At 55.3% G+C, this 22,984-nt stretch overlaps 2 protein-coding genes across 3 annotated transcripts in view; one reads left to right on the top strand and one right to left on the bottom strand.

Moving 5' to 3' along the window:
• The first annotated feature begins 1,713 nt into the window (after positions 1 to 1,713).
• Positions 1,714 to 10,080, top strand: CUNH19orf81 (chromosome unknown C19orf81 homolog). The gene is made up of 5 exons (XM_036274121.1): positions 1,714 to 1,921; positions 6,968 to 7,040; positions 7,144 to 7,264; positions 8,771 to 8,910; positions 9,720 to 10,080. Exons 1-5 carry the CDS (start codon positions 1,855 to 1,857, stop codon positions 9,913 to 9,915), a joined length of 597 nt encoding a protein of 198 aa, XP_036130014.1. The 5' UTR covers positions 1,714 to 1,854; the 3' UTR covers positions 9,916 to 10,080.
• The window catches only part of SHANK1 (SH3 and multiple ankyrin repeat domains 1), a 46,307-nt gene continuing 33,351 nt past the window's right edge, over positions 10,029 to 22,984 (bottom strand). The window contains exons 22-24 of one of the 2 annotated variants that reach the window (XM_036273977.1): positions 19,938 to 20,034; positions 15,172 to 18,256; positions 10,029 to 13,362 (exon numbers count right to left, since the gene is read on the bottom strand). In XM_036273977.1, coding sequence (XP_036129870.1) covers positions 12,648 to 13,362; positions 15,172 to 18,256; positions 19,938 to 20,034 — 3,897 coding nt within the window. In that variant the 3' untranslated portion in view covers positions 10,029 to 12,647. The remainder of the gene's footprint in view (positions 13,363 to 15,171; positions 18,257 to 19,937; positions 20,035 to 22,984) is intronic. The other variant, XM_036273976.1, reaches the window with a different exon arrangement.

The following is a 22,984-nucleotide window of genomic DNA, read 5'->3' as shown; positions in this document are numbered from 1 at the left end:
TCTGGCCACAGGAATGAAGAGGAGAGGAAGCAGTGTCAGGAGGCAGAAGGGATAGAGTCTGGGGATGGATGGATGGGCTCTGGGAGCAAGGTGTACCTGGGGTCGGGAGACAAATACCTGAAGAAGTGGAAAGGGATTCAGGACCACAGAGGAACTGAGTCTGGAAATGAGTCTATTCAAGTCTAGACTGCTCATTGCCAATGACAGAAACACAAATGACCTAAGCCTAATGGGGAATTAATTGTGTGGATGCGAGTTTCAGGCATGGCTGGATCCAGGAACCCCAATCATCATCAGGAATCTGACTGCATCCTTGTGTCTGCTTTGCTCTGTGATGGCTCCCCACAGCTCCAGCCTAGACTCCGGCCAGCCTGGCAACCTCAGTGGGGAAACTAAGATCCTCTTTAATAACAAGTTCAGCAAAAGTCCAAGAGTTGACTCTGCTTCCTTGATTGATTAAAAAAAATTTTTTTTCTTTATTGATTTTAGAGAGAGAGGAAGGGAGACGGGGAGAGAGAGAGAGACATCGATGAGAGAGAACATCCATTGGTTGCCTCCTGCATGCCCCCCACTGGGGATTGGGCTCACAACTTGGACATGTGCCCTGGCCGGGAATCGAACCAGAGACCTCTTGGGGAATGCATGGGTCGACACTCAACCACTGAGCCATACCAGCAGGGCTCCTTGATTGATTTCTAAGGTCATCCCTGAACAAATCACTCAGAAGATCAAGGTGCTACTACTGAAAGAAACAGGAGACTGATGCTTATCAAGCAGGATGAATGGGCAGTCAAGACGGAGACCATCTGAAAGTGGAGAGAAGAGAACGGGCGATACAGGTGCAAAGACAGGCTGGGAGGGCAGACAGAAGAACTAAGAAAGTGTAGCTTCCTCTGGCACAGTTTCTGCCGTGAGCTCTGCAGACACAAAGGAAGGGATGCCTAGGTGGTTAGACCTTTTCACTTGGGACCCAGAAGCCCCCAAAGCCAGGAATCCAGGCCCCCAGCCCCCTTCCTCCCTCAGACCCAGAAGTCAGAGTCCCCAGCCCCTCCCCCTCCTTCTGTAGGTACCATGGCAACCAAGCCCCCTGCTCACTTTTCCCTCCCCCATATAGAATCCAGTTTCCGTTTGAGTCTTGACTGTTTAAGCAGTTCCTGCTGAGACAGGGATGAGCGGAGGGCAAGTGGGAACACAAGGGGGTTGACAGAGGGGAGAGGAGCCAAGAGGCGGGGCAGAGGCAGCCATGAGAGAGGAGAGATGGGGAGAGATGGAGAGTGGAGACTGGGAGGAGATGGGGATAGAGGTAGGGACACAGAGAGAGGGTGATGGGGTCAGAGAGAGGCAGACAACTATGAATAGAGGGAGGGACAGGGGGTGGGGGAGATGTTGGGAAAACTGATAGAGGAGATGGAACCAGGGAGGGGGAAAGAAGTGGGGAGGTGGGGGGCAGAGAAATCAAGGGAAAGAGTGGAGGAGAGATGGGGAGAGAGAGTAGGAGAAATCAGGGGAACAAGATTGGGAGAGAGGGAGAGAGGAAGGGGAGTAGAGAGATGGGGAGAGAATGAGGAGGAGAGAGGGAGAGGGAGGGGTGGGGGAAGAGACTCCAGGAGACAGGGAGAGATAGAGGAAGAAACAGGAAAGTGGGAAAGAAGAAATTGGGGCACACAGGGGCTCCCCGATGTTAGAGGAACCTGGATCTCGACGGGATCTCAGCCTTCCGGTTCTTCTGCATGTGTGCCCCGGGGCTTCAAAAAGGAAGAGGAGGCAGCAGTGGGGAGAAAGAGCTGGGGTGGGTGGCCCAGTCAGAGATCTTCTTCCCACCCTCCTGAGACATCCCCCACCCACCTTCCCAGGATGCAGCAAGAGGTGGAGCCCCTGTGCTGCTCCACCCGGGGCACCCCCAGCATGCACAGGGAAGCAGGTACTGAGCCCTGTCTGTCTGTGTGTTTGTGTGTAAGTGTGTGTGTGTGTGTATGTGTGTGTGTGTGGGATTTTCTTCATGTATTGTGTGGTAGCCCTGGCCTCCAGTGTGGCCTCAAGTGAGTCACTGGCCTTCCAAAGGGAGAACCACCCAGACTCTTAGGTCGACCAGATTCCTGAGCAGTATTCTTTGGAGTTCACACTACATTTCCCATGAGCCTCTGAATTTCCCTGGACAATATTCTGAACCCAGAACTACATTTCCCATGAACCTCTGGGACCTTAACTACTCTTCTGAGGCCATTATTCCCCTAGACATCCTGCTCTGGTTCTCCCACTCTTCTTGTCTCCCACACTGAGCTCAGCATCTTCCCCCCGAATCATTCCTCCTCCTTGCTTCTCATCTTCTAATGGGCCCATCGCCAACCTGATCACTGGACTAGATCCCAGGTGCTGTCCCTCATTTCCTCCCATAGTCATCAGTCCCCAGCCCCATCTTTCTGCCTACTCTCTCTGCCCCACTCCAGCCTCTCCATCCCCACAGCTCCAGCTCAGGTCTTGTCTTCTTCCATATGGACCCTTTCTCCTCCTACCTTTCCGGTCTCCAGTTTCTTCCCTCCAGCCATTGCCCACATGGCTCCAGAGGGGTCTTTCTGACACTAGTGCCGATTCTGTCTCTCCCCTGCTCACAGCTCTCCCTCATTCCTCATCACTCCAAGGACAGAGTCCCAGACTCTCAGCCTGGTGTTCAAGGCCCTGTGTGGCCTGATGCCAGCTGACAACTTCAGGCTTATGTTCCAGGGCTCCCTACTGGCCTTCTTTAGCACAGTGTATTCATTCATTCATTCACTCATTCAACATTTATTGAGTACTATCTTGGTAGAAATGCATTTGGTGCCCTGACCAGTATGGCTCAGCACATGCCCTGGTTGCAAGCTCCATCCCCAGTAAGGGGTGTGCAGGAGGCAGCCAATGGATGTTTCTTTCTCCCTTCCTCTCTCGCTCTAAAAATCAATAAAAACATATATTAAAAAGAATGCATTTGGCTAGCAGGTAATAGAAAACGAGACTTAATGTAGTGTAAAGAAAAAGAAAGTCATTATCTCACCCAAAAATGAAGCTCACAGGTGGGATGGAGTGGGATTTGGGTTTGGTTGAGCCAGCAGCTCAATGATGTCATCAAAAGCCCAGTTTCTATTTTCATGCTTTTTGGTCTGGGATATATTCCCTTTGCACACCAGCTAACCTCATGGTCACAAAATGGCTGCCACAGTTCCAGGCATCACTTCCAGAGGTCTTCATCTTAAAAACTCCCAAATGATCTCTTTTCATACTTTATTGATCAGCACTCAGTCCCCTGCTCATTCTTGTCTCTATTGCTGGCAAAAGAAATAAAATTGTCATGATTATTTCAGTCAGGGGTCCTCAACTCCAGCTACACATGAGGTGGAAGAATTTTTAAAAACCTATACCTAATCCCACATCAGATCCAATTTAATCTGAATTTCTAGGACTGGGGTATTAGCATCTATATTTCTGGAATGTTTACCTGGTAATTATGATAAACAGTGGGGTTGGAAGGCATTGGTTTAAACTTGATGGGATATCCCCAAGGGAACTGGAGATCAGTGAGCCTCCCTTGAGTTGCATAAGTGAGGAATGGACCCTCCACCCAAGTGAGGGAAGGAGGATAGGAATGGCTGAAGGGGTCTCCTTTCCCGGTGTTGGCTATAGGCACCTACTATGTGCCAGGTGCTATGTTAGGCATAACAAATGCCCTGGTTGCAAAACAGACATCATAACTCTGTCAGTTGTCTTTTAGTGTCTTTGAAGGACTCTTTCCTTTGGAAACCCCGCCTTACCACATCTCTAACCTAGACTGAAGCACTTACCTGATCAATATCATTTGTGTCTAGCTGTAGAATAGCTGAGTGGAATTGAGTTGACCAGTTGGCTGGTTTTGTATATCAACATTTGTTCATTTTTCATTCCATTGTTTTCTTTGTGGTATTTTGGAACCAATAACATTTTTAGCTGATCAGGTTGCAAACTTTGGCTTAGGGCATTAGAAAGCCCAAGTATTTTACCTGTAGAGCCTAATGAATGAAATGATGCAGCCTGTTCTTGTGCAGGGAGGGCGGATGTGAAAAACATCTCACGAATAATTAATAACCTACAATGGACAATGGTAAGTGCTCCTGAGTCTTGGGGCTGAAGATTATTCTGGGAAGTTTCTGCAGATGTTTAAAGACCAAGGTCCTGAGGTAGGAGGAAACATGGACAGTTCCAGTCACAGAAAGGCAGTGTTTCCGGAATTCAGCAAACGAGGGTGACTGTGCCCAACCAGGCTTAAGACAGCAGCAGGGTCAGATCTTGTGTGGTCTTGTGAGCCACAGGGAGAACTTTGGACTTAATTTACCTCAAGGATAATTGGGATACTTTAATTGAGAAGTCTTGGGAGGAAGTAGGCAGTATGATCAGATCTATATTTCAAAATGCTATTCTTGATGGGATGACTAGAGAAAAAGAGGAATTAGGAAGCTGTTTTCTAGACAAGAAAGGCAGCAGACTGGGGGGATTGGGAACACAGACCCTGGATCCAGACACCTGGATTTTTATTTCGATACTATGGGCTTTGTGACCTTAGGCAAGCCACTTAACCTCTTTGTGCTTCTGTTTCATCCTCTGTTAAACTACACTATCCGGATGTAGTGGAAAGAAGTACTTTTGAAAGTGCTCGGCTTTTTATTTTTATTTTATTTTATTTTTACTTTTTTATCCTCACCCGAGGACATTTTTCCATTTTTTGTTCAGATAGAGTTGGAGGGGGAGAGAGAGAGAGAGAAACATTGTCGTGAAAGGGACACATCGAGAGGCTGCCACCCACACGACCAACCAGGGCGGGGGACAAACTGCAACCAAGGTACGTGCCCTTAGCGGGAACCGAACCCAGGTCTCTCTGGACCGTAGGCCGATGCTCTATCCGCTGAGCCAAATCGGCCAGGGCAAGTGCTCGGCTTTTTTAAAAGGGACTGTAACCATGTAGTTATTATTATTGTTAAATAGATGGATTTGAAGAGATTATTGTGTTGGAGGGATTGAGGGGAATGATCAGGGAGGTCAACAGGGGTGACCACACACAGGGCAGGTGCTTCTCAAAGGGGATCTTGTTCAAATGCAGATTCTGATCTGGTAGGTCTGGAGTAGACCCTGAAATGCTGTATTTTAAACAACGGGACTTGATCCTGAAGGCAAAAGGAAGCCTCTGATGGTTTGTAAGCATGGGATGCTCAGAAGTAAAAATCACCTCAGCTGCCCAGTGGGACGTGTGGGAGGTGGGAGGACAGGGAGCAGAGAGGTAGACTTACTAGGGTACAAGCTAAGCTTTGTCAATGCCCTGAAGTCAAAGACCACCAGGAGCACAGTTGTGACATAATTGAGTGCCAGGGTACAGCTGTACTGGCTCACAAGAACCCATTGTTGAGTTTTGCAAACTGGTTGTTAAAACTGTGGGTAGCATGAAATTGGTCATGGTGTGAGTATTGACACCTTGAAACTGGCAAATGCTACAATCTGTGTGTGTGGGTGTGTGTGTGAGAGAGAGAGAGATAGGGAAAGAGAGAGAGAAAGAGAGAGAGAGAGAGAGAGAGAGAGAGAGAAAGAGAGAGAATGAGAGAGAGGCACACACTGAATTTATTGACTTGTAATGAAGGAGATGGTAGAAACATCTGCATAAGGGGTGTCAAAGAGGACTTAGAGGAGCTGGGCTGGGTTAGGTGACTTTGGCAGGGCTTAGGGAAGCAGGGTTTCCCTCCGGATCAGATGCTGGCAGAAAGTGGAGGCAAGTCCCCAAGGAAGGAGGAATGAATGGAACTAACGCTCTGATTGGAAAAGAAGCAGAATCTGAGCCAAGAGGGGGATGTTAGGTCATTTTTGTGTTGTGGGCCGTGTTCACATTTTGTTGTGTCGAGACATGATTCAGAAGTGGTCTTATTTTGATCCTGGTCCATTGTGGTCACAGAGTGGTCTTGGCTGATGGTGGTGTTCTGTGAAATTGTGTATGTCAACAGGAGAGCACCAGGGCCTGCCTGGGACGCCAGGCCAGCTCCTGGCTGTTAGGCCCTGCATTCTGCTTTGTTCAGCTGCTGTAACAAAGGGACTCCCAAACACAATGGCTTTAAGGAGACAGTGTATTTCTGTCTTGTATAATAGGAAGCAGGTGTTTCAGATCGGTGGGACATCTCACTCTGGGATGACTCAGGGACCCATGTTCCCTCTGTATTGTGGCTCCACCATCTTTAGCATGGTTGAAGCTGACTTATGGCCACATCAACATTCTGGTTGAAGGGAAGGAGCAACCAGTCTAGACAAACAATCTTCTTTTAAGCAAATGACTCCAAAGATGCACCCTCACTCCCTCTAACACTGTGGGTGAGAACTTGGTCACATGCCACACCTAGCTGCAAAGGAGCCTGGGGGCTGTTGTCTTTAGCCAGGTGACCATGTGCAGCAAAAACTCTAGGATTGTAGAGGAAGGGAGAAATAGAGTATGTAAGACAACTAGCAGCTGGCCATAAAGAGCCAGTTAGCCGACTGTGGGGTTGTCTAGAAGGGCCCAGATTTAAGAGCTGTTATCAGTCTCAAGTTCTAGTCCGGAGGCTGTTTCTGGGAGTGTTGGAAAAATCTCAAACTGGATTCAAATGCTGCTGCTGGAGTGAACTGACATTGTGAAGAAGCAAGGCTGGGATGACTGCAATGGGAAGCAAAAAAGGGCCACGTCCCTTTCTCTTCCTCCTGCCTTGCAGTCTCCCTCTAGGGCCACCTTTAGGTAGAGCCTAACAGGACTCTAGTAGGAACCCAGCTGTCAGAGCCGAAATGAATTTGGTAGAGCCTGGTGTGGAAGGGTGGAGCTTGGAGCTGAGAGACAGTAGCTTAATAACAAGAGCTATTCTGGGGATGGCATGGGCAGCACTCGGCGATGCCCATTTAAGCGGAATAATGTGTGAGGAGTGCTCAGGGCAGCTGACACTGGCTTCTCCATCCCCAGGAGCCCTCCTTGTGGACCTTGAGAACTCAGAAGAGACACAAGCTTGGAGCCTGGGCAGGCCCACCAAATCCTCGTAGGTAGTCCCCGGCCCCATGATTCCTGACTTCAGCTCCCTGGAGTGTGATGACAGTGACCCCTAGCCTTGGAGGTCCTTGCCCACTTGCTCTCTCCCCCAGGAAGCAGTACCTGCACCAGGTCATTGCAGAATATGAGGCACTGGACCGAGAGCTCCCGTGCATCCGGAAGTTCCCCACACCACCCACGGCCCAGCCCCTCTGCCTGTGCATGGAGACCTCGGTGAGTGGTCCCAAGCCCTTGTGGCATTGGGCAGGGTGGTGGAAGGGACATGGGCACAGAGCCAGGTGGACAGAGTCTGAATCCAGGCTCTGGGGCTTACCACCTGTGGGCTTGGCACCAGTACACGTTGCTAAAAATTGATTGTGAATATGTCAAAGAGTCAGTTGTCAAATGTATTCCTGCTGATTCCAGTGGGGCAGAGGGAAGGGAGAACAAGGGGCAGAGAAGGGAAGAGATTGAAAGGCAGAGAGAGGGAAGACTGAGGCTAAAGAGGCCTGCTATGAAATTCTGTCAAGTTCACAGATTTAGCAAAAATATAAGAAAAAAGTTCATGTTTTTAATAGATTTACCAAACTCGTTATTCAGTGTACAAATCCTTTGGCAATCCCTGACCTCAGTCAGAGGAGATATCTATTAGGGTCCCACTTGTGCAAAAGTTAAGAGAGAAGCCCTGGCCGGTTTGGCTCAGCGGTTTAAGCGTCGGCCTGCGGTCCTGAGAGACCCGGGTTCGATTCCCGCTAAGGCATGTACCTCGGTTGCAGTTTGTCCCCGACCCTGGTTGGTTGTGCGGGTGGCAGCCGCTCGATGTGTTCCTTTCACGTCGATGTTTCTCTCTCTCTCTCTGTTCCTCTCTCTCCCTCCCGCTCTACCTGAACAAAAAATGGAAAAATGTCCTCGAGTGAGGATAAAAAAAAAAAAAAAAGTTAAGTGAGAAGAGTAGATATTCATGGGACATTTACTGTGTACCGGCCACAGGGCTCAGAGGCTCTCCCTCCGCTGACCTGGGTGACTTGACCCCAACACAAGGATTGCTGTCCTTGTTTTAGGGATGAATCCCCACCCCAATGATCCTCTTCTTCGTGGCTTTGAATGCGGAGCCCCACCCCTTCCCCCACACACCCAAGGCTTGCCTTCCTGGAGGAGACCAATTTCTGGATTTCATTTTAGTCCCTCGGCAATTTTATATTCTATGACAATGGCATGATGAAAATGTGATAGTGCTGAATGTTTCTGAATGTTAAACATTCACAGGAAGTCAAAACCCTCTATGACCCGTAGTTTTTGACAACTGAACCTTCCTTAAAATGCTTGTATGAATATAAAAAGAAAAGGGTACGACTCAAATCCTTGAGGAAATCTTCAAGAGCTGCTAAAAGCTTGCCATCCAATGCAGGTTGCTGGAAAAGTTTTCAGTAGATTTGGTCAAGTTGGCCAAGTTGGTGAATCACTCAGCCAACTGTTCGTTGGCTTTCGACAAATCAGCTTGGTGAGAACTGATGTTTTGGAGAATGACCTTGAATGACAATAGATGCTTTTCTCCCTGAGAGATGCCTGTCCTCCCGCCTCTGACAAGAGGGACAGGACCCTTTGATTAGGTGTGATGCTTGCCCCTCATTTGCCACCTGGGACTCTGGCAAGTTCTGCAGATGGGGTGCAGGGTGGGGACTTCTGAACCCGGAGTGAACCCGGTGTCACCGGCTGAGGCTCCCTCTCCGACTCCCTCAGACTGAGGAGGACCTTACCCACCTGGAGGTGCTGCAGGCGCTGGAGGCCGAATTACCCGGGGCCATGCAGAGCGGCCGCGTGAGCAGCATCCGCTTTGAGAACATGAACGTCATCTGTGGGACTGCGGGGCGCAGGAACCGGTGAGCCCGCGGCGGGGGTGGGGCGGCCCCTAGAGGGACATTGAGGGGCGGAGCCTGGGGAACTGGAAGGGCGGGGCGGAGGCGGTGAGGGGTGGGGTCCAGTGAGAGCGGGATTAGGAACCGAGTCCGGGCGGAGGGGGCGATTGGGCGGATCTGGGAAGTTAGGGTAGTGGGGGGCGGAGCCTGGAGTGACTCCAGAAGGGCGAGTTTATGGAACTGGGACGGGGCGGGGCCGAGAGTGAGCGCGGCGCGGGGGCAGGGCCAGGTGAGACCAGAGAGAAGGCGGGAGCTGGAGTGAACGGACTCTGAATGGCTCAGGGGATGGCGGGGACCGTCAAGACCGAGGTGTGGGGGCGGAGCCTGGACTGAGCGCAGCGCAGAGTGATTGGCGTCTACTTTGAGGGGGGCCAGGAGGGACTCCGATCAAGGCCCGGGCCGGAGAGCCACACTAAAAGGGTGGGGCTGGACCCAGGGGCGGGGTCTGAAGTTGCTGGGTGCAGGTCCAGCCCTGGTGCGGCGCTTTGAAAGCGTGTAATCTCCATAGACCGCGATTCGAGGAACAAACCAGGCTGACAGCGAGGACTGGGCCAAGGATGGCCCAGGTGAGGGTGGCAGTACAGGTGGACTGCGTCGAGAAGACAGGGCTGGAGAGGGGTTTAGGGACGGAGCGACAGGTTGAGGGGCCGGAGTCGGTAAACGAACAGGGACCAGGCAGGGACGTTTCGACGATCAGAGGTGGGGCTGGGACCACCGGCGACTGCCCTTCCATCTCCACCCTTGCCCTTCTCCTCTTGGCCCCGCCCCCTCAGGTGGCTCATCACCGTCACGGACTTCCAGACCCGCTCGCGCCTGCTGCGCTCGGGGCTCTGGCTCCGCGGGTTCGCGCACCCGCTCGTGCGCCACGACGAACTGCTGCTGAGCGATTACCGCCTGCACCTGCGCCGCTCCCTGGTCCGACGGCGCATGCTCGAGGCTCTGGGGGCGGAGCCGACCGAGGAAGACTGACAAGTGGGGACGGGCCCCGGCTGCGCTTGCGCACCGCCCAGCTGGTTCGGGCGACTCACCCGGATCCCCCGAGGAAGGGGGCAAGGCCTCCCCAGGAAGGAGGCGGGGCCGGCTCGAGGGGGTGGATACTGTGAGTTTAATTATAAAGAATGACCTGGTACAAAAGCCATTTCTCTCTGCAAAATCTTGGTGGGTAGTCAGGGCAGATGATGGGGGGTAGGGACGAACCCCCATAATATAATCCCGCCTTCCTAGTCTTCCCCAGTCCCTGCAGATGGACGCCTGGGTCCCAATCCCTTGAGGGATGAACTGAGGCCCGCGAGAGGGAAGACCTGGGCGCCGGGCTTTCAACGCGTGCAGATCCCTGTCTCAGCGAGAACCAGACGTCCTGATCCGCCCCCTTCTCTTCCTCTTCCCACCCCCCTTGGAAGACAGTTCTCCGGGCTTTGATTTCAGGTTTTTTTCTGGATTTTTTTTTGTGTGTTCTAGGGTTCTTTTTTCGTATTTTCTTTTGTTATTGTAACTTTTTGCTTTGTCTCACCTCTCCACCCCACGCTGCACCCCCATCCAGTCCCTTCCCCCTCCCCACCCCAGCCTCTCCTCCCCCCTCCCCACCCCCTACACCCTCCCCAACCCCGCGGCACCCATCCAGAATGAACAAGCCCTTGATAGACAGGCGCCGCGCAGGCCCCCTGCGGACGGGGGCATCCGACAAGGGGGAGGGGGCGGGTAGGGGCCCGGCACGACCTCTGCCCCCTCCTTGCTACCCCTCCCCCCTCCCACGACCCTCCCACAAGGTTCCCCGCAGATCCCTGACGTGGTGAGGGGAGAGGGCTGCAAGCACCCTCCCCCCATGGACGGAGCCCCTCCCCTCGAGGGTGGGGGGCAGCAGAGGGGGAAAGGGCTTGGGGGAAGGAGGGGGAGCTCCCTTCTTTGGCAGCTGAACATGGGGGGACCTGAGGGCATTGCCCTCCCCCCTTTACCCACAGTAGGGGAGGGGGCTTCCCAGGGGAAGGGGTGGTTTAAAATTCCCAAGCCCCAGGAACAAAGGGAGGGGAGGAAGCGTGCAGGAAGCAACAGCCATGCCAGAGGGAGAAGGGGTTTCTTGGAGAGAGGAAAGGGTTGAAGGGAAGGGTCTTCGTGCAAAATGGAAAGACAGATGGCCCAGGAAGGACTGGGAAGAGAGGAGGGAGGATGTGCCAGAGGGCGAAGACTGGAGCCGGGAGAAGAGGAAGCATGGTGAGCAAGAAGTGGATGTGCACAGGGTCTTCTCGTGCCAGAAAGAACAGACAGACGAGGACAGGCGGAGTGAGAATGGCCGCAGGAGCGGTGCCTTCCCTGGGACAAATAACAGAGCTGCCAGGAAAAAGAAACCATAACACAGGCCGAGAGTGTGGAGTGAGACGAGTGTGCAAAAGGCACGAGGCAGAAGTGTTCCCCAGGGAGATGGAGAAAGTCACCAGACAAAAACAAGTCGCGACTCACGCGTGAGAATGCAGCAAAGCCACGGTGTGCAAGGGCATCGCCAAAGAACAGAAAGGAGCTTCAGAAGAGCAGCGAGGTGCAGGGAGAGTGTACGAGCGTGTGCAAGGAAGTCCACGAGAGTCAACAGAGATGGACAAAGATTTGGAAAAGGAGAGAGCAGGAGAGCGGAAGCCTGGCAGAGGAGAGGAATGAGCACTTGAGAAACAGTGCCTGGGAAGCACGTGTGCAAGCTGTGCGAGAAGTGACAGTGCAAGAGGGGGCGGGGCAAGGGGATCTGAGGTGTCACGGTGATGGGCAGAGGTGGGTAGAGTAAGAATGTGGGGGTTCAAGAGGGGAAAGTGCTTAAAGAAAATGGAGGCAAGCGTGTCAGGGGAGGTGCACGGGACAGCAAGTGTGCAAGAGCTGAATAAAGAGAAGGGTGTTTCAGAGAGTAGATGTGTGCATGGAGCCTGTGAATGGTGAGGGGAAGGGTGTCCCAAGTGTGTCTGCAGCAAGGGCCCAGAGATCTTCAGAAGTGAGGTGCAGCAGGGAGGGCGCCAAGGGAGGAGCGTGCAAGCCAGAGTTGGAGAGAGCAGGGCGTGTGGAGTGTGGGAAAAGAAATGCAATGTGTGCAAGGGAAACAGATGAGGGCCTTGGGGGACGGAAGCAAAGGCGGAGTGTGCAAGACAGCGAGAGGGCAAATTTGTGCAAAATTGTAGCCCAGGGTGGGGACAGAGGCAAGCAGGCGTGCAAAGGAGGCGTGCAAGAGGCCGGGGGGGGGGGGCTGCTGTGTGTGCTAGGGAGAGGTGAAGGCGGGAGAACAGAGGGGCCTGGAGAGGGGGGAAAGGGTTATTAGAGGGGTGGCAGGTGGTGGAATCTGAGGGCACCCCCTTCCCCTGCGGCCTGGGGGGATGACCCCCATCCAGTCAGGCTCAGGGCTGGCCCTCTATGGCTCTGTCTGTCCCCCCACTCCCCAGAATCGACCCTTCCCTCCTTCTCTACCCCCCTGTGTGATTTCTTCCATCCCCACCCCCTCCGCTCCCCACTTCACACACACAGTCTCTCTCTTAGTAGCTGCCCCTCCTGTGAGGTGCAAATGTCTGGCTGGAATCAGGCCACCTGGTGACCTCCAGCCTCGGGAGATGAGGGCAGGGCACAGTTGTAGCAGAGTCCCTGGCCCAGGGAGAGAATAACGGTCAGGGGTCAGAGGTCCAAAGGCCAGTGGGCTCGAGGGTTCTGTGGACGGGCTGGTCCGTCCGAGCCAGCCATCACCTCTCCAGGAAAAATTTGAGAGCCCGGTCGATGTTCATGCGGTGGCCCACCCTGGTCACACCCAGATCGACGTAGTCCTCCTTGGTCAAGGCGGGCAGGTGCGAGCCATCAATCTCGTGGTCCAGGAACCGGGCTCGGTGCTCAGCCAAGCCCAGCCACTCGAGCCAATCAGCCACATCGAACTTGGTCCAGAACCCCAGAGGTTTAGCGCCGAAGGGCTTGTCCGGGGGCAGCGAAAGCAGGCGGGTTGGTGAGAGGGAGCGGGAGGCCCCTGACAAGGCTCCGCCAAGCCCCCCGGACATCCCCGGGTGCGGTGGCACAAACACAGGGGCGAAGGGGTCAGCCGAGCCCCCTGCCCCTCCAGTGGGAGAGCTGCGGATGTCAAAGAGGCCCGGATAGAGGGGTCCCGAAGGCAGGATGGGCAGGGACGAGGGCCGGGGTGCAGGGCTGACCTTGTGCTCCGACGTGGGCAGCAGCGAGGGGCTGGGAGCCCGGCGGAGCAGAGGTGGCCGCATCTCGAATTCCACACCCTGGAGGTGGCGGGTGGACGTGGAGGAGGAGGCTGAGGGTGAGGTGGCCCCTGGGGCCGCAGCAGCTGAAGGGGGGACCCCGGTTCCTGTGGGGAGTGGCGGCAGAGGTGGTTTGGGCCAGTTCTGAAACAGGCTGCTGACAGGTTTGGAGAGGAGCGAGGACTGAGAGTCTTCTGAGAGTCTGGAATGTGACAAGGCAGGGTGGAGGAGAAGGGGGGGGGAGGGCAGGGTGAGAAAGAGGAGGAGGTCAAGATATAGGGGGAGAGGAAGAAAGACATAGGGTGGGGGTAAAGAGATGGAGAAGAGAGATGGGAAGAGAGAGAAGGAGCGTGGGGGTAAGATGGATGTCAGGACAGAAATGAGGGGAGAGAAAAATGAGAGGACAGGGAGAGGGTGACAGTCAAGAGAGATGAAAGAAAAAGAGACATTAAGTGATAATAATAATAATCGTCACCACTTACTGATGCTCATGTGTGCCAGGCATTGTTCTAAGTGCTTTACATATCGCATCTCAATTTAATCCCCATGACAGCCCTGATGCAGGTTACTATTATTATCAGCACAGAGAGGTTAAGTAACTTGCCTAAGGACACACAGCCAGGAAGTGGCAGAGCCCGGTTATATGGCACCGAAGTCTGAGCTCTTAACCACTATTCTATACTGCCTTTTGGTTTATGGCCAGTCACAGCAGAGTGGAAGACAGGGAGACGGTGGGAGAGGAACAAAAAGAGGGTGAACGTTCAGGGGAGAGAGATGGAAGGGGACAGGGAACAGAGAGAGAGAGAGAGATGAGGAGAGGGAGATGAAAGAGAGAAGAAACAAGGGGAGAAAAAGGTTCCCCTCATCCCTTTAGCTCCCTCCAGAACAATCCAGCCTCAGGGCCTTTGAACTGGCTGTTCCCTCTGCCTAGCTCACTGTTCCTCCCCTCCTCCAGTGTCTACTCCTCTTGCTGTTGGAGACAGTCTCTAACCATCCCACTGTATCCCCCCACCCCCAGGACGACTGCAATTTTCTTGTCTGGCCTCTACCTCCGTCTCAGTAGGCTCTGAGCTCTATGAGGTCAACACTTGGCCTGTCTGTCCACTCTGAGGCCCTTCTCACCCATACGCGCACCCAGCACATAGTAGGTGGTAGATCAATAATTGGCTCAGCTGTTGCCTAAAATAAGCATCCTTTTTTTCTGCCCAGAATACTTAAGAATACTCAGTGAGTTGGTTGCCATAAGCTCTCAAAGGCCTGATAAAAACCCTATTTGAATATCACTAAAAGGACATCAGACCTTCAGACAGCATTACAGTGAGTTCTGCAGTTGGGCAAGGGGGTTAAAACACCTCTCTCCACTCTGTGTGTGTGAATTAGGAAGGTGACTCTATTTGCCCCAGACTAGGTATACATGTACTTGAACTCTGTGGCGATCCTGGCTAGCTCTCCGCTTTAGAAAACTCCGGCATCACCTGTATTTCCCCATCTATACTTTCTAGGCTTTTGTCAGAGGCCTTTTCCCTCCCCCGTCTCATAACAGTGGCCTCAAAACCCCTTTTAGGTGGACTCCTTTCCCTGTTAGAAAGTGCAGGGCTGATTCCAGAACCACACACGTCACCACTGTGCCCTAAAGCATCTCGTCTTGAGCTGCAATGAGCTCAAGAGACTTGCAGATTTCAGGGATCTTCAGAACTGACAACCCACCAAGGAAACAGACATCGGCAAGTTGTGCTCCAGTCTCCTTTGTTAAAAACTCTTTTTGTTCATCATGGGATGTGGGTTGTCATGGTGATGGGAGGAGACCACAGAAGCGAGTGAGATAAAGGGAAGTTTAAAGCGTCTGTGAGAGCGTGCTTCTTGGAGGGCAAACGTCACCAAGCCAGCCTGGGTTCTGTTTTCTTTCTACCACCTGGGACCCTAAAGGGACACAGCTGCGGGGAAGGCGGACTCTGGTACCCACGGCATCAGCCCCTCTGGCCTTCGTTGCCAACCACCAGCCCCTGCTCACCTCTGCCGCTGCAGGGAGGAGGTCCTCTCGGGGATGTAGCTGGCTCCCCCGTGGTGGCTGTCCCCACTTCCCCCGCTGCCTCCCCGGGCCCAGGGCAGAGCGCCACCAGCTGCCGAGGAGCCCCCAAACTGCTGAAGCTTGGAGCTGAGTTCACTGATGATGCTGGCTTTTACAGTGGCCAAGGCTGAGGCCTGAGGCTGGGCCAAGGGCCCGGGCAGGGGTGGCGGCGGCGGGCCCGGGCCCTCCTCCCAGGGCAGCAGCTTCCGCGGCAGGGAGGAAGCAGACGACAAGGACACTGGTGGGCCTTCTGGCTCTACAGCTGCAGGACCTCCAGTCACTCCGGCCACCGAGGGTCCTGAACAACCACTCAGGGCCAACAGCCCATCGGTTCCGGCCCCTGTCACAGAGACGGTGGGGCTTGTGGGAGTGACAGGGTCTCGGAGTCCCCCACCGGGGCTGGGCCGCAGGCCTCCACTGGCCCCCAGAGCTCGGCCCCGGAGCTTAGACGGAGTCATGAGCTGGGGGGGGTATGGTGGGCCAGGAGTACCACTCCCCCCAAAGGCCTGGCCGTCCAGGTAGGCCACATACGTGTCCAGAAGTTCTGGCCCACCGGCCACACTGCCACCGCCACCGCCACCCCCTGCACTGCCGCCCCCTTCTGCAGACAGGCTGCTCAGGGTGGAGGCGCTGCTAATGGTCTCCAGAGGGTGGTCGCTGCTGCTCCGACTGTCCACTTCCTCAATGCCCGAATCCGTGCCAGGCGGAGGGTCCGGCCCAGGCTGGGGGGCCGGGGCCACCGGGGCCACCGGGGCCACCGGGGCCGGCGGGCCGGGCGGAGGGGCGTCCCCAGGCGCTGCGGGAGCCCCCTGGGTCAGCGTGGCCACCTCACTGTCATAGGAAGTCAAGCTGGATGCGGTGGAGTCCAGGGTGGGCGGGGCAGCAGCCACGGCAGGGGGTGGCACTGGGGGCAACGGGGTGGTCGGGGTGGGCGGGTCTGGCAGCGGGTGCGGAGGCCCGGGCGTGAGGGGTGACTCGGGCTTCTCGAAACTGTTGGAGAACTCCAGGGGTGGGGGCAGCGGTTCCACGAAGAGGAACTCGCCGTCTTCCACGTCTACCGAGGGGGCCGGGGGCGGCAGGACTAGCAGGGGAAGCCCGTTCTCCTCACTGCCCCGCGGGGAGGTGGGCGAGGGGGGCACAGACCGGCGTGGGCTGGGGGGCGCGACCCCAGGGCCGTCCTCCGAGGGGGGCCCTCTTCCACCCGCCCCACTGACCCGGGGCTGGCAGTTCTCAAGGAACCGCACGTGTAAGGGCAGCCGCTCGGGCTCCTCGGGGGCCCCGGCCCTCCAGGCCTTGCTCACCCCGGGGAGCGGGGCGGGGGGCTCAGGCCCCAGCTGCAGCAGGAGCGGCCCAACCCCGGGAGCTGTGGGCGGCAAGCGGTGCAGCAGGGAGCGCCGGGCAGCTGGCGGGCTGGCCGGGAGAGACTTCTCCTGGCTGCCCAGCCCTGCCCGGTACCCCAGCTCCCGGCGGGCGGGGTCCGGCGGGGAGGCCCCCCAGAGGCGCAGCACTGGCTCGTGGTGGGCGTGGGGCGAGTGGTGGTGAGGGGTGGGCGGCGGGGCCTCGTAGCGGGGCGATGGGGGCCTGGGAGGGGGTTGTGGGGTTCCCCCGCCCTCCGAGGACTCCTTCAGCGCCCGCTCGCGGGCCGCCAGGGCCAGCCCGAGCGGAGAGGCGGGGTCCAGGGCCTTGCCGGTCAGCGGGTGAACCAGGGGTCGCGGCGGCAGGAAGCTGGTGAAGGCGCTGCTGCCCCCGCTGCTCCCGTAGGCGCGGCCGGCGGCCCCGTAGCCCCCGTAGCCGCCGCTCCCGGCGCCTGCAGACTCCAGCCGGAGGTAGGGCTCGGCGGAGAACATGCCTTCGTCGATGGATTTGGAGTGGCGCAGCCGCGGGCCCGGGGGCGCCCCGGAGCCCAGCACGCTGTCGCCGCCCTCCTCGTCCCCGGCGTCGGTGGAGAGGAAGAGCGTGGAGCGCCGGCGGGCTTCGTTCTGCCAGCCCCCCTCTCTCCGCGCCGCCCCCACCAGGGCCGCTCCGAACTGGCTGGTGAAGTCGAGGGTGGCCGGGCCGCTGGGCGAGGCGGGGGTGGGCACGGGCGACGGGGACGGCGGCACGGGCGACATGGCCGGGGCGGGGCCCGGCGCTGAGGAGCCGCCTGCGGCCTCGGGCTGGGCCGGGGGCTCGGCCTCGGTGCTGCTGCCCTGGCTGCTGCGGCCGCTGCTACTGGTGGACGGAGCCTTGATGATGATGGTGGGGATGGGGATGGAATTCTTCTCCGACGGGGCGGCCGCGGCGGGCGGCGGCTGCGGGGACGCCGGGGACGTGGGCGAGGGCGCGGGCGGGAGGCCGCCGCCCTTCTGCGGCTCCCCTTCGACTTTGGTCTGCTTGACCAGCGGGCCCTTGCGCCCGCGGCCCGAGCGGGCGGGCACGTACATGGCCGCGCTGGCCGCCCGTGGGGGCAGCTGGAAGTAGCGCAGGGCCGGGGCCTGGGAGGAGCCGCCGCTCGCGCCGCCGTGGTGCGACGGGGACGGAGCCCCCGGGGTCGGGCTGGGCCCGCCGCCCCGCCAGCCGCGCAGGCTCGGCTGGGGCCCCAGAGCCAGTCGGGGCGGGGGGTCGTCTGGGGAGCCGCCCGTCTCCATCTCCGGAGGGTGAGGGGGGTGGGCGTGGTGGTGGTGGGGCTGGGGAGGCGGGGCGTGATGGTGGTGGTGGTGGGGCGGGTGGTGGTGGGCAGGGGGCAAGGGTCCGCTGTGGTACAGGCTCTTCTCCCGGCCACCTATACGGGTGTCGGGAGGGGTGGGCCCATCAAAAGAGGAGGGGGAAGAGGCGGGGAGGGGGCCACCAGAGCCGGGGTTGAAGTGCCCTCCCCGCGGGGAGGGGGTGAGGCGACCAGAGATGGAGGGGGCTGGAGGTGTGCTGTAAGGGGGCTCCGGTGGGGACGTGGTGGGAGGCGGGGGAATGTCCTCCGAACCAGGCACAGACAGGCTGCGGCTGAACTTCATGGTTGGGGGTGCTAGGTAAGGTCTATCATCTTCTGCAGCCCCTGGGAAGATAACAGAGGGTCCAGGAATGGAACGGGGCAGGGGTGGAGGTCTCCCTGTTCCCTTATTCCACAAAACTACAGCATCGGTAAAATCATAATAATAAGACGAATAATGGCGCCCGTATACGAAATAAGACTTGCACATGGATTAGTCCAGGGCTTCCCCAGCTATAGTAAATCCAAATCAGCTTGATACAGTAACACAAGTTGTGCACTGCGCGACAGCCAACAGCAAAGGGAACAACCGGGGCTGGGGTGAAATTCAGCCGAGATTCCACCCCAGGCCAGGAGGGGGCGCCGTTTCTAATTCACGCAAAGGCACAGTATAGGCTGGTACTGGTGGCTTGGGGGGAGCACAAGTGGCTTGAGCCAGGAATAGATACCGTGTTTATCTACATAGTCATAGATTTCTTTTCGTGTATAGGCAGAAAAGAAATGTAATTAGCGCATCAAACCTGTGATTTCATAGATAGAACTGCTCAAGATGAGGCTAATGTTTACAAGAGGGAGCCGATTGATAGGTATGCGATGTTATGTAGATTTTTAGGTGGCCGACATTAGGTAAATGATGATATACAGGTAGACCTCACAGATGCAAGACACACACTGGTAGACTGGACACTGGAAGTTCAGGCAAAGTTGGATCCAATTAGCAAAACGACTCAGAGAAGACTGGAGGAGTGAAGTTTTTTGCCTACTTATCAACTGTCAGGACTCAGTCTTTGATCCTCTTCTCAAGCCTCTGGCTACTCTCTCTCCCTCAACTACTGTCATGGCTTCATTCATTACTTCTCTGCTGAAGACTCCTACCTTTGTCGCGGGCCCAATTCTCTCCCCTGAGCTCCATGCTCCTACATCTAGATGCCACATCCATTCAATGTCTCACTGGGATCTCAAACTGGCAGGCTCCCAGTTGAGGTCCTGATCTCCTCCTGCCCCTCGTCTCCCCCATCTTAGCAAATGGCAGCTCAGTCTTACCTCAGGACCTTTGCACTGGCTCCTTCTGCTTCCTGGAATGCCTTACCTCTGAATATCTCCATGGCTCCCTGCTTCATCTCCAAGTTTCAGCCTAAACCTGCCCCCGCAGCACTAGTGATCTCTCTTGTCCTACTCTACTTTTTTCATTTTTCCATAGCACTTACCACATTTAACATACTACATAATTTTCTTGCTTTTTATCTTTATAGTAGTACATGTCTGTCTTCCCTCAAGTAAGCTCTATGAAAGAAGGACCCTTTAGTCTGTTTTGTTCACTAACATATCCCCCGCAGCCTAACCTGGTATATGGTAGCGCTCAATAAACACACGTAGAATGAATGAATGAATGAATGAATGAAGTTAAATATAAGGGAGAAGGAACCAGAGTCTGTGGTGGGACCCACGTACTGCATCTGGGCAGAGGCAATAATCTCCCCATTTTCAAAATGCAAAGCCCTACGCCCAGAGAATTAAAGCCACCTGGCCCAGGCCACACAGCTGGGATGGACAAGAGCCAGGATCCAAACCCAGGTTTGCCCATCAGCAAAGCCAGAGCTCTTGGTCCAACTTCATGGAACTGTGGTCACATATGAAAGTAGAAAAGAACATTTCTAGGCCCCCTTGTTTCTGCTGTACATCGTCACCCTTCCAGCCTCCCCTCTCCCTGCCACCATCCCTTACACCCACCCTTCCGGTGACATACCAATAGATTTTTGCCGGAGCATAAGCCCAGGTCCTGGAGGCAGGTAAGAAGGCCGTTCATAACTTGGCTGCGAACGGTGGTGAGGATCGAAGCTCGACTTTGGGGTGGCGGTCGGGGAAGAGAGAAAAGATAGCAGAGGAAGAACAGTCAGGGCAGGAAGATTCAGGCTTCTGAACCTGGCCAGCCCCCATTCCTTCTCTGAGCCTTTGCAGGAAGGGAGAGGGGCCTGGAGGAGGTGGAAGGGAATTCTTTCGGAGGGAAAGGTTTCTGAGTCCTGGCAGTGGGGAGAAAGGAAGGAAAAGATTTCTAGTCAACCCTCTTTGCTCTGTTTCCATACTGATCACTCATCTGGATGCTTTTCTCCACTCCTGCTGCCCAGGTGCAAGTCACCACCATTGCCTACCTGGACAGCTGCCTCTTCCCTGGTCTCCTTGCTGCTACCCTTGTCCCCCCACTCCCTTCCGGTTTGCTTTCCACGCAAGGGTCAGAGGGAACTTTTCAGAAAGTAATTCAGGTCATGCTATTGCCCTGCTCAGAATCCTGCAGCCACACCCCATACCAGTTAGGAAGGGTGGTGAATTCCCAACTCTGGTCTTCAAGCCCCTCTGCAGTAGACACCCGCCATGCCCAGCCAGATCCCCTGGCTGGGATGCTGTGCCCATCCAGGGCTGCCCTTTGCTCTGCAGAATTGCCCTCCCCCAAAAGAGCTGGTGGTGCCCAAGCAGTTATGTGCTCCCACTTCTGGGAGCCACTGGCGGCCAATGACGGACTGACATGGAGGTTCAAGGCAGGATCAACCCTCTAGTGCAAGTCACATCCCAGAGCTCTCTGAGGGATCAGGCTGAAGGTGGCCTCCAGGGGGGACCTGGTTTGCTGTCCTCTGCAGCCCACTTTGCCTCCCTCACTTCGTTACAGGTTCCCCCGCAGATGGCTTAAGAATCCCTATCTCAGGCTCCGACTGCAGGAGACCCAGACTCAGATACTCTGTCTGATCTAGTCCTGCCTGCATCTCCTTCTTCCTCACTTCAGTCCCACAACGTTCCCCTTTCCCTGGTCCTCTCATGCCCCAAGGGCCATCTCTGCTTTAGAAGGCTTGCCAGTCCTGGATCTTTTCTTGGCAATGATTTGCCCCTAATTGTCACAGGTTCTTTCCACCCATAAGTTGTCCACTCTACTGTCCCTTCCCAGTCACTGTTGACTGCATGTCCTTGTCCTGTTTCCTTCCTGGCACTTTTCTCCATCTGAAATGATCTCGTCTACTTGTCTGTCTCTCTGCCTGGAATGTCAGCTCCCTGGAGGCACCCCAGATGACATGGGTGCAGTGTCCAGGGCCCATGACACTTTTGGGGGAAATGTTTTCATTTATTTTAAAATCAGAAAGGAAAGCCCGGCCTATGTGGCTCAGTGGTTGAGCGTCGACCCATGCATCAAGAGGTCGCCGGTTCGATTCCCGGTCAGGACACATGCCCAGGTTGTGGGCCAAATCCCCAGTGGGGGGCATGCAGGAGGCGGCCAATCGGTATTCTCTCTCATCGATGTTTCTATCTCTCTCTTTCTCACTTTTCTTTCTCTCAAATCAATAAAGGAAAAAAAAAAGCAGAAGGGAAAAAATAGAATCAACGTAGATAATACTCATCTTTGTACCAACACAGTAATAAAATAGAGAGTTTTAAACTTTTTTTTTTTAAGGAAGGGGCCCCCAAAGGCAAAATTGCTTGAGGACAGTGCTTGGTCTCCAGTCCCTAAACAGGGCTTGATGCTCTCTAAGCTCATGTCAAATGAACAAGTGACTCAGAAAGAGCCAACATCAGGCCCTGTTATTTGGGAGTTTCTCTTATATACAGCAGAACCCAATTCCACAAATCTCCCCCCGACAAATGTAAATTTTCTAAGGGAAGTGACTTGCTTGACTGGTTCTCTCCCACAACCCTAGGGCCCAGCAGCAGGTCTAGCACATAGTAGGTGCTCAATAAATATTCATAGAATGAAGGACTGATTGGCAGTGACACAACTCATAAGAAAGGAGAGCATCCTGAAGGCACAACTCTCAGTCCTGGTCCCTTGAACATCCCCATGAAACAGCAGCTGGTTGGCCCCAAGAAGGCATCAGGACGTATCTCCTGAAGGCATGCTTGTTTTAATGGTTCCCCCGTTCTGATCTTCTCTGAGCAAGATTCTCAGCCTGCCAACTCTTCTGGACTGTGCTGCCTGTTTTTCTCATTCTCCTTAAGCCCATTCTCCCCTAAGCCTCGGCTGAACATCCTGCTTGGTTTCCCATTCTGTCCTGCAGCCTGTAATGATCAGTGTGGTATCAGGGAGCCGAACCCCGCAGAGTGAGAGAGACTTTGTGGTGCTGCGAAGAAAGAGAGAAGGAAAGTGAAGGGAGCCATTTCTGCGCAAGTGTCTTTGCCGGCTGTGTTCCGTGCTAAGTCCTCACCGGATCCTCAACCCTACGCCATTAGGGTTGGTCGCCCCCATTTTGGTGACAGTGAGAGAGGCTGTGGATCAGAGAAGGGTCACGTCCTAGGTTAGCCAGTGAGGAGGAAGTTACAGAGCCATTGCAGAAAACAGACTGGAGTGACGAGAAAATGCTAAGACTGAGTAAGACGGAAGAAGGGTTATGAAGAGTGAAGAAAAGGGACGTGACCCTCAGAAATAATGCAGGGACCACTGAGAACAAGCAGGCTGGGGACGAAGGGCAACAGGACAGGAGGAGGAGGGAAGGAAGGTTCGGGGAGTATCCCACATGAGGCGCAGGGATGGGGGTGGGGTCAAGTTGTCGAGAGAGAGAGAGGTCGGAAGAACAAGAGGGGGTCAGAGTGGCAGGAAAGGGGTCAGAGAGATAGAAGAGGAGTCAAAGTAAGGGGGAAAGGGTGCCCCTAACTGAAGAAGGCACAGAGTGAAGGGAGAGGCACCCGACTTGCAAACTGACCGAGGACACTTTGAATTGGAAGGAAGGGATCAAATAATGGGTTCGCTTGCCGTCGTGAGGGGTCAGAGTGGCAAGGCGATATCAGACTGACAGAGGAGCCATAATAGCTTCCAAG

This window comes from Molossus molossus, unplaced genomic scaffold (assembly GCF_014108415.1).
Source record: "Molossus molossus isolate mMolMol1 unplaced genomic scaffold, mMolMol1.p scaffold_m16_p_21, whole genome shotgun sequence".
Classification (NCBI taxonomy): Eukaryota; Metazoa; Chordata; class Mammalia; order Chiroptera; family Molossidae; genus Molossus; species Molossus molossus.
The sequence above is the reverse complement of the archived record's forward strand: the minus strand, read 5'-3'. Positions and strand labels throughout refer to the sequence as shown.

Excerpts from the sequence above, each read along its gene's own strand:
- CUNH19orf81 (XM_036274121.1), top strand. The coding sequence starts at position 1,855 with ATGCAGCAAGAGGTGGAGCCCCTGTGCTGCTCCACCCGGGGCACCCCC. Across the intron at positions 1,922-6,967 it reads CAGCATGCACAGGGAAGCAG|GAGCCCTCCTTGTGGACCTT; the intron begins GTACTGAGCCCT and ends CTCCATCCCCAG. Across the intron at positions 8,911-9,719 it reads ACTGCGGGGCGCAGGAACCG|GTGGCTCATCACCGTCACGG; the intron begins GTGAGCCCGCGG and ends CCGCCCCCTCAG.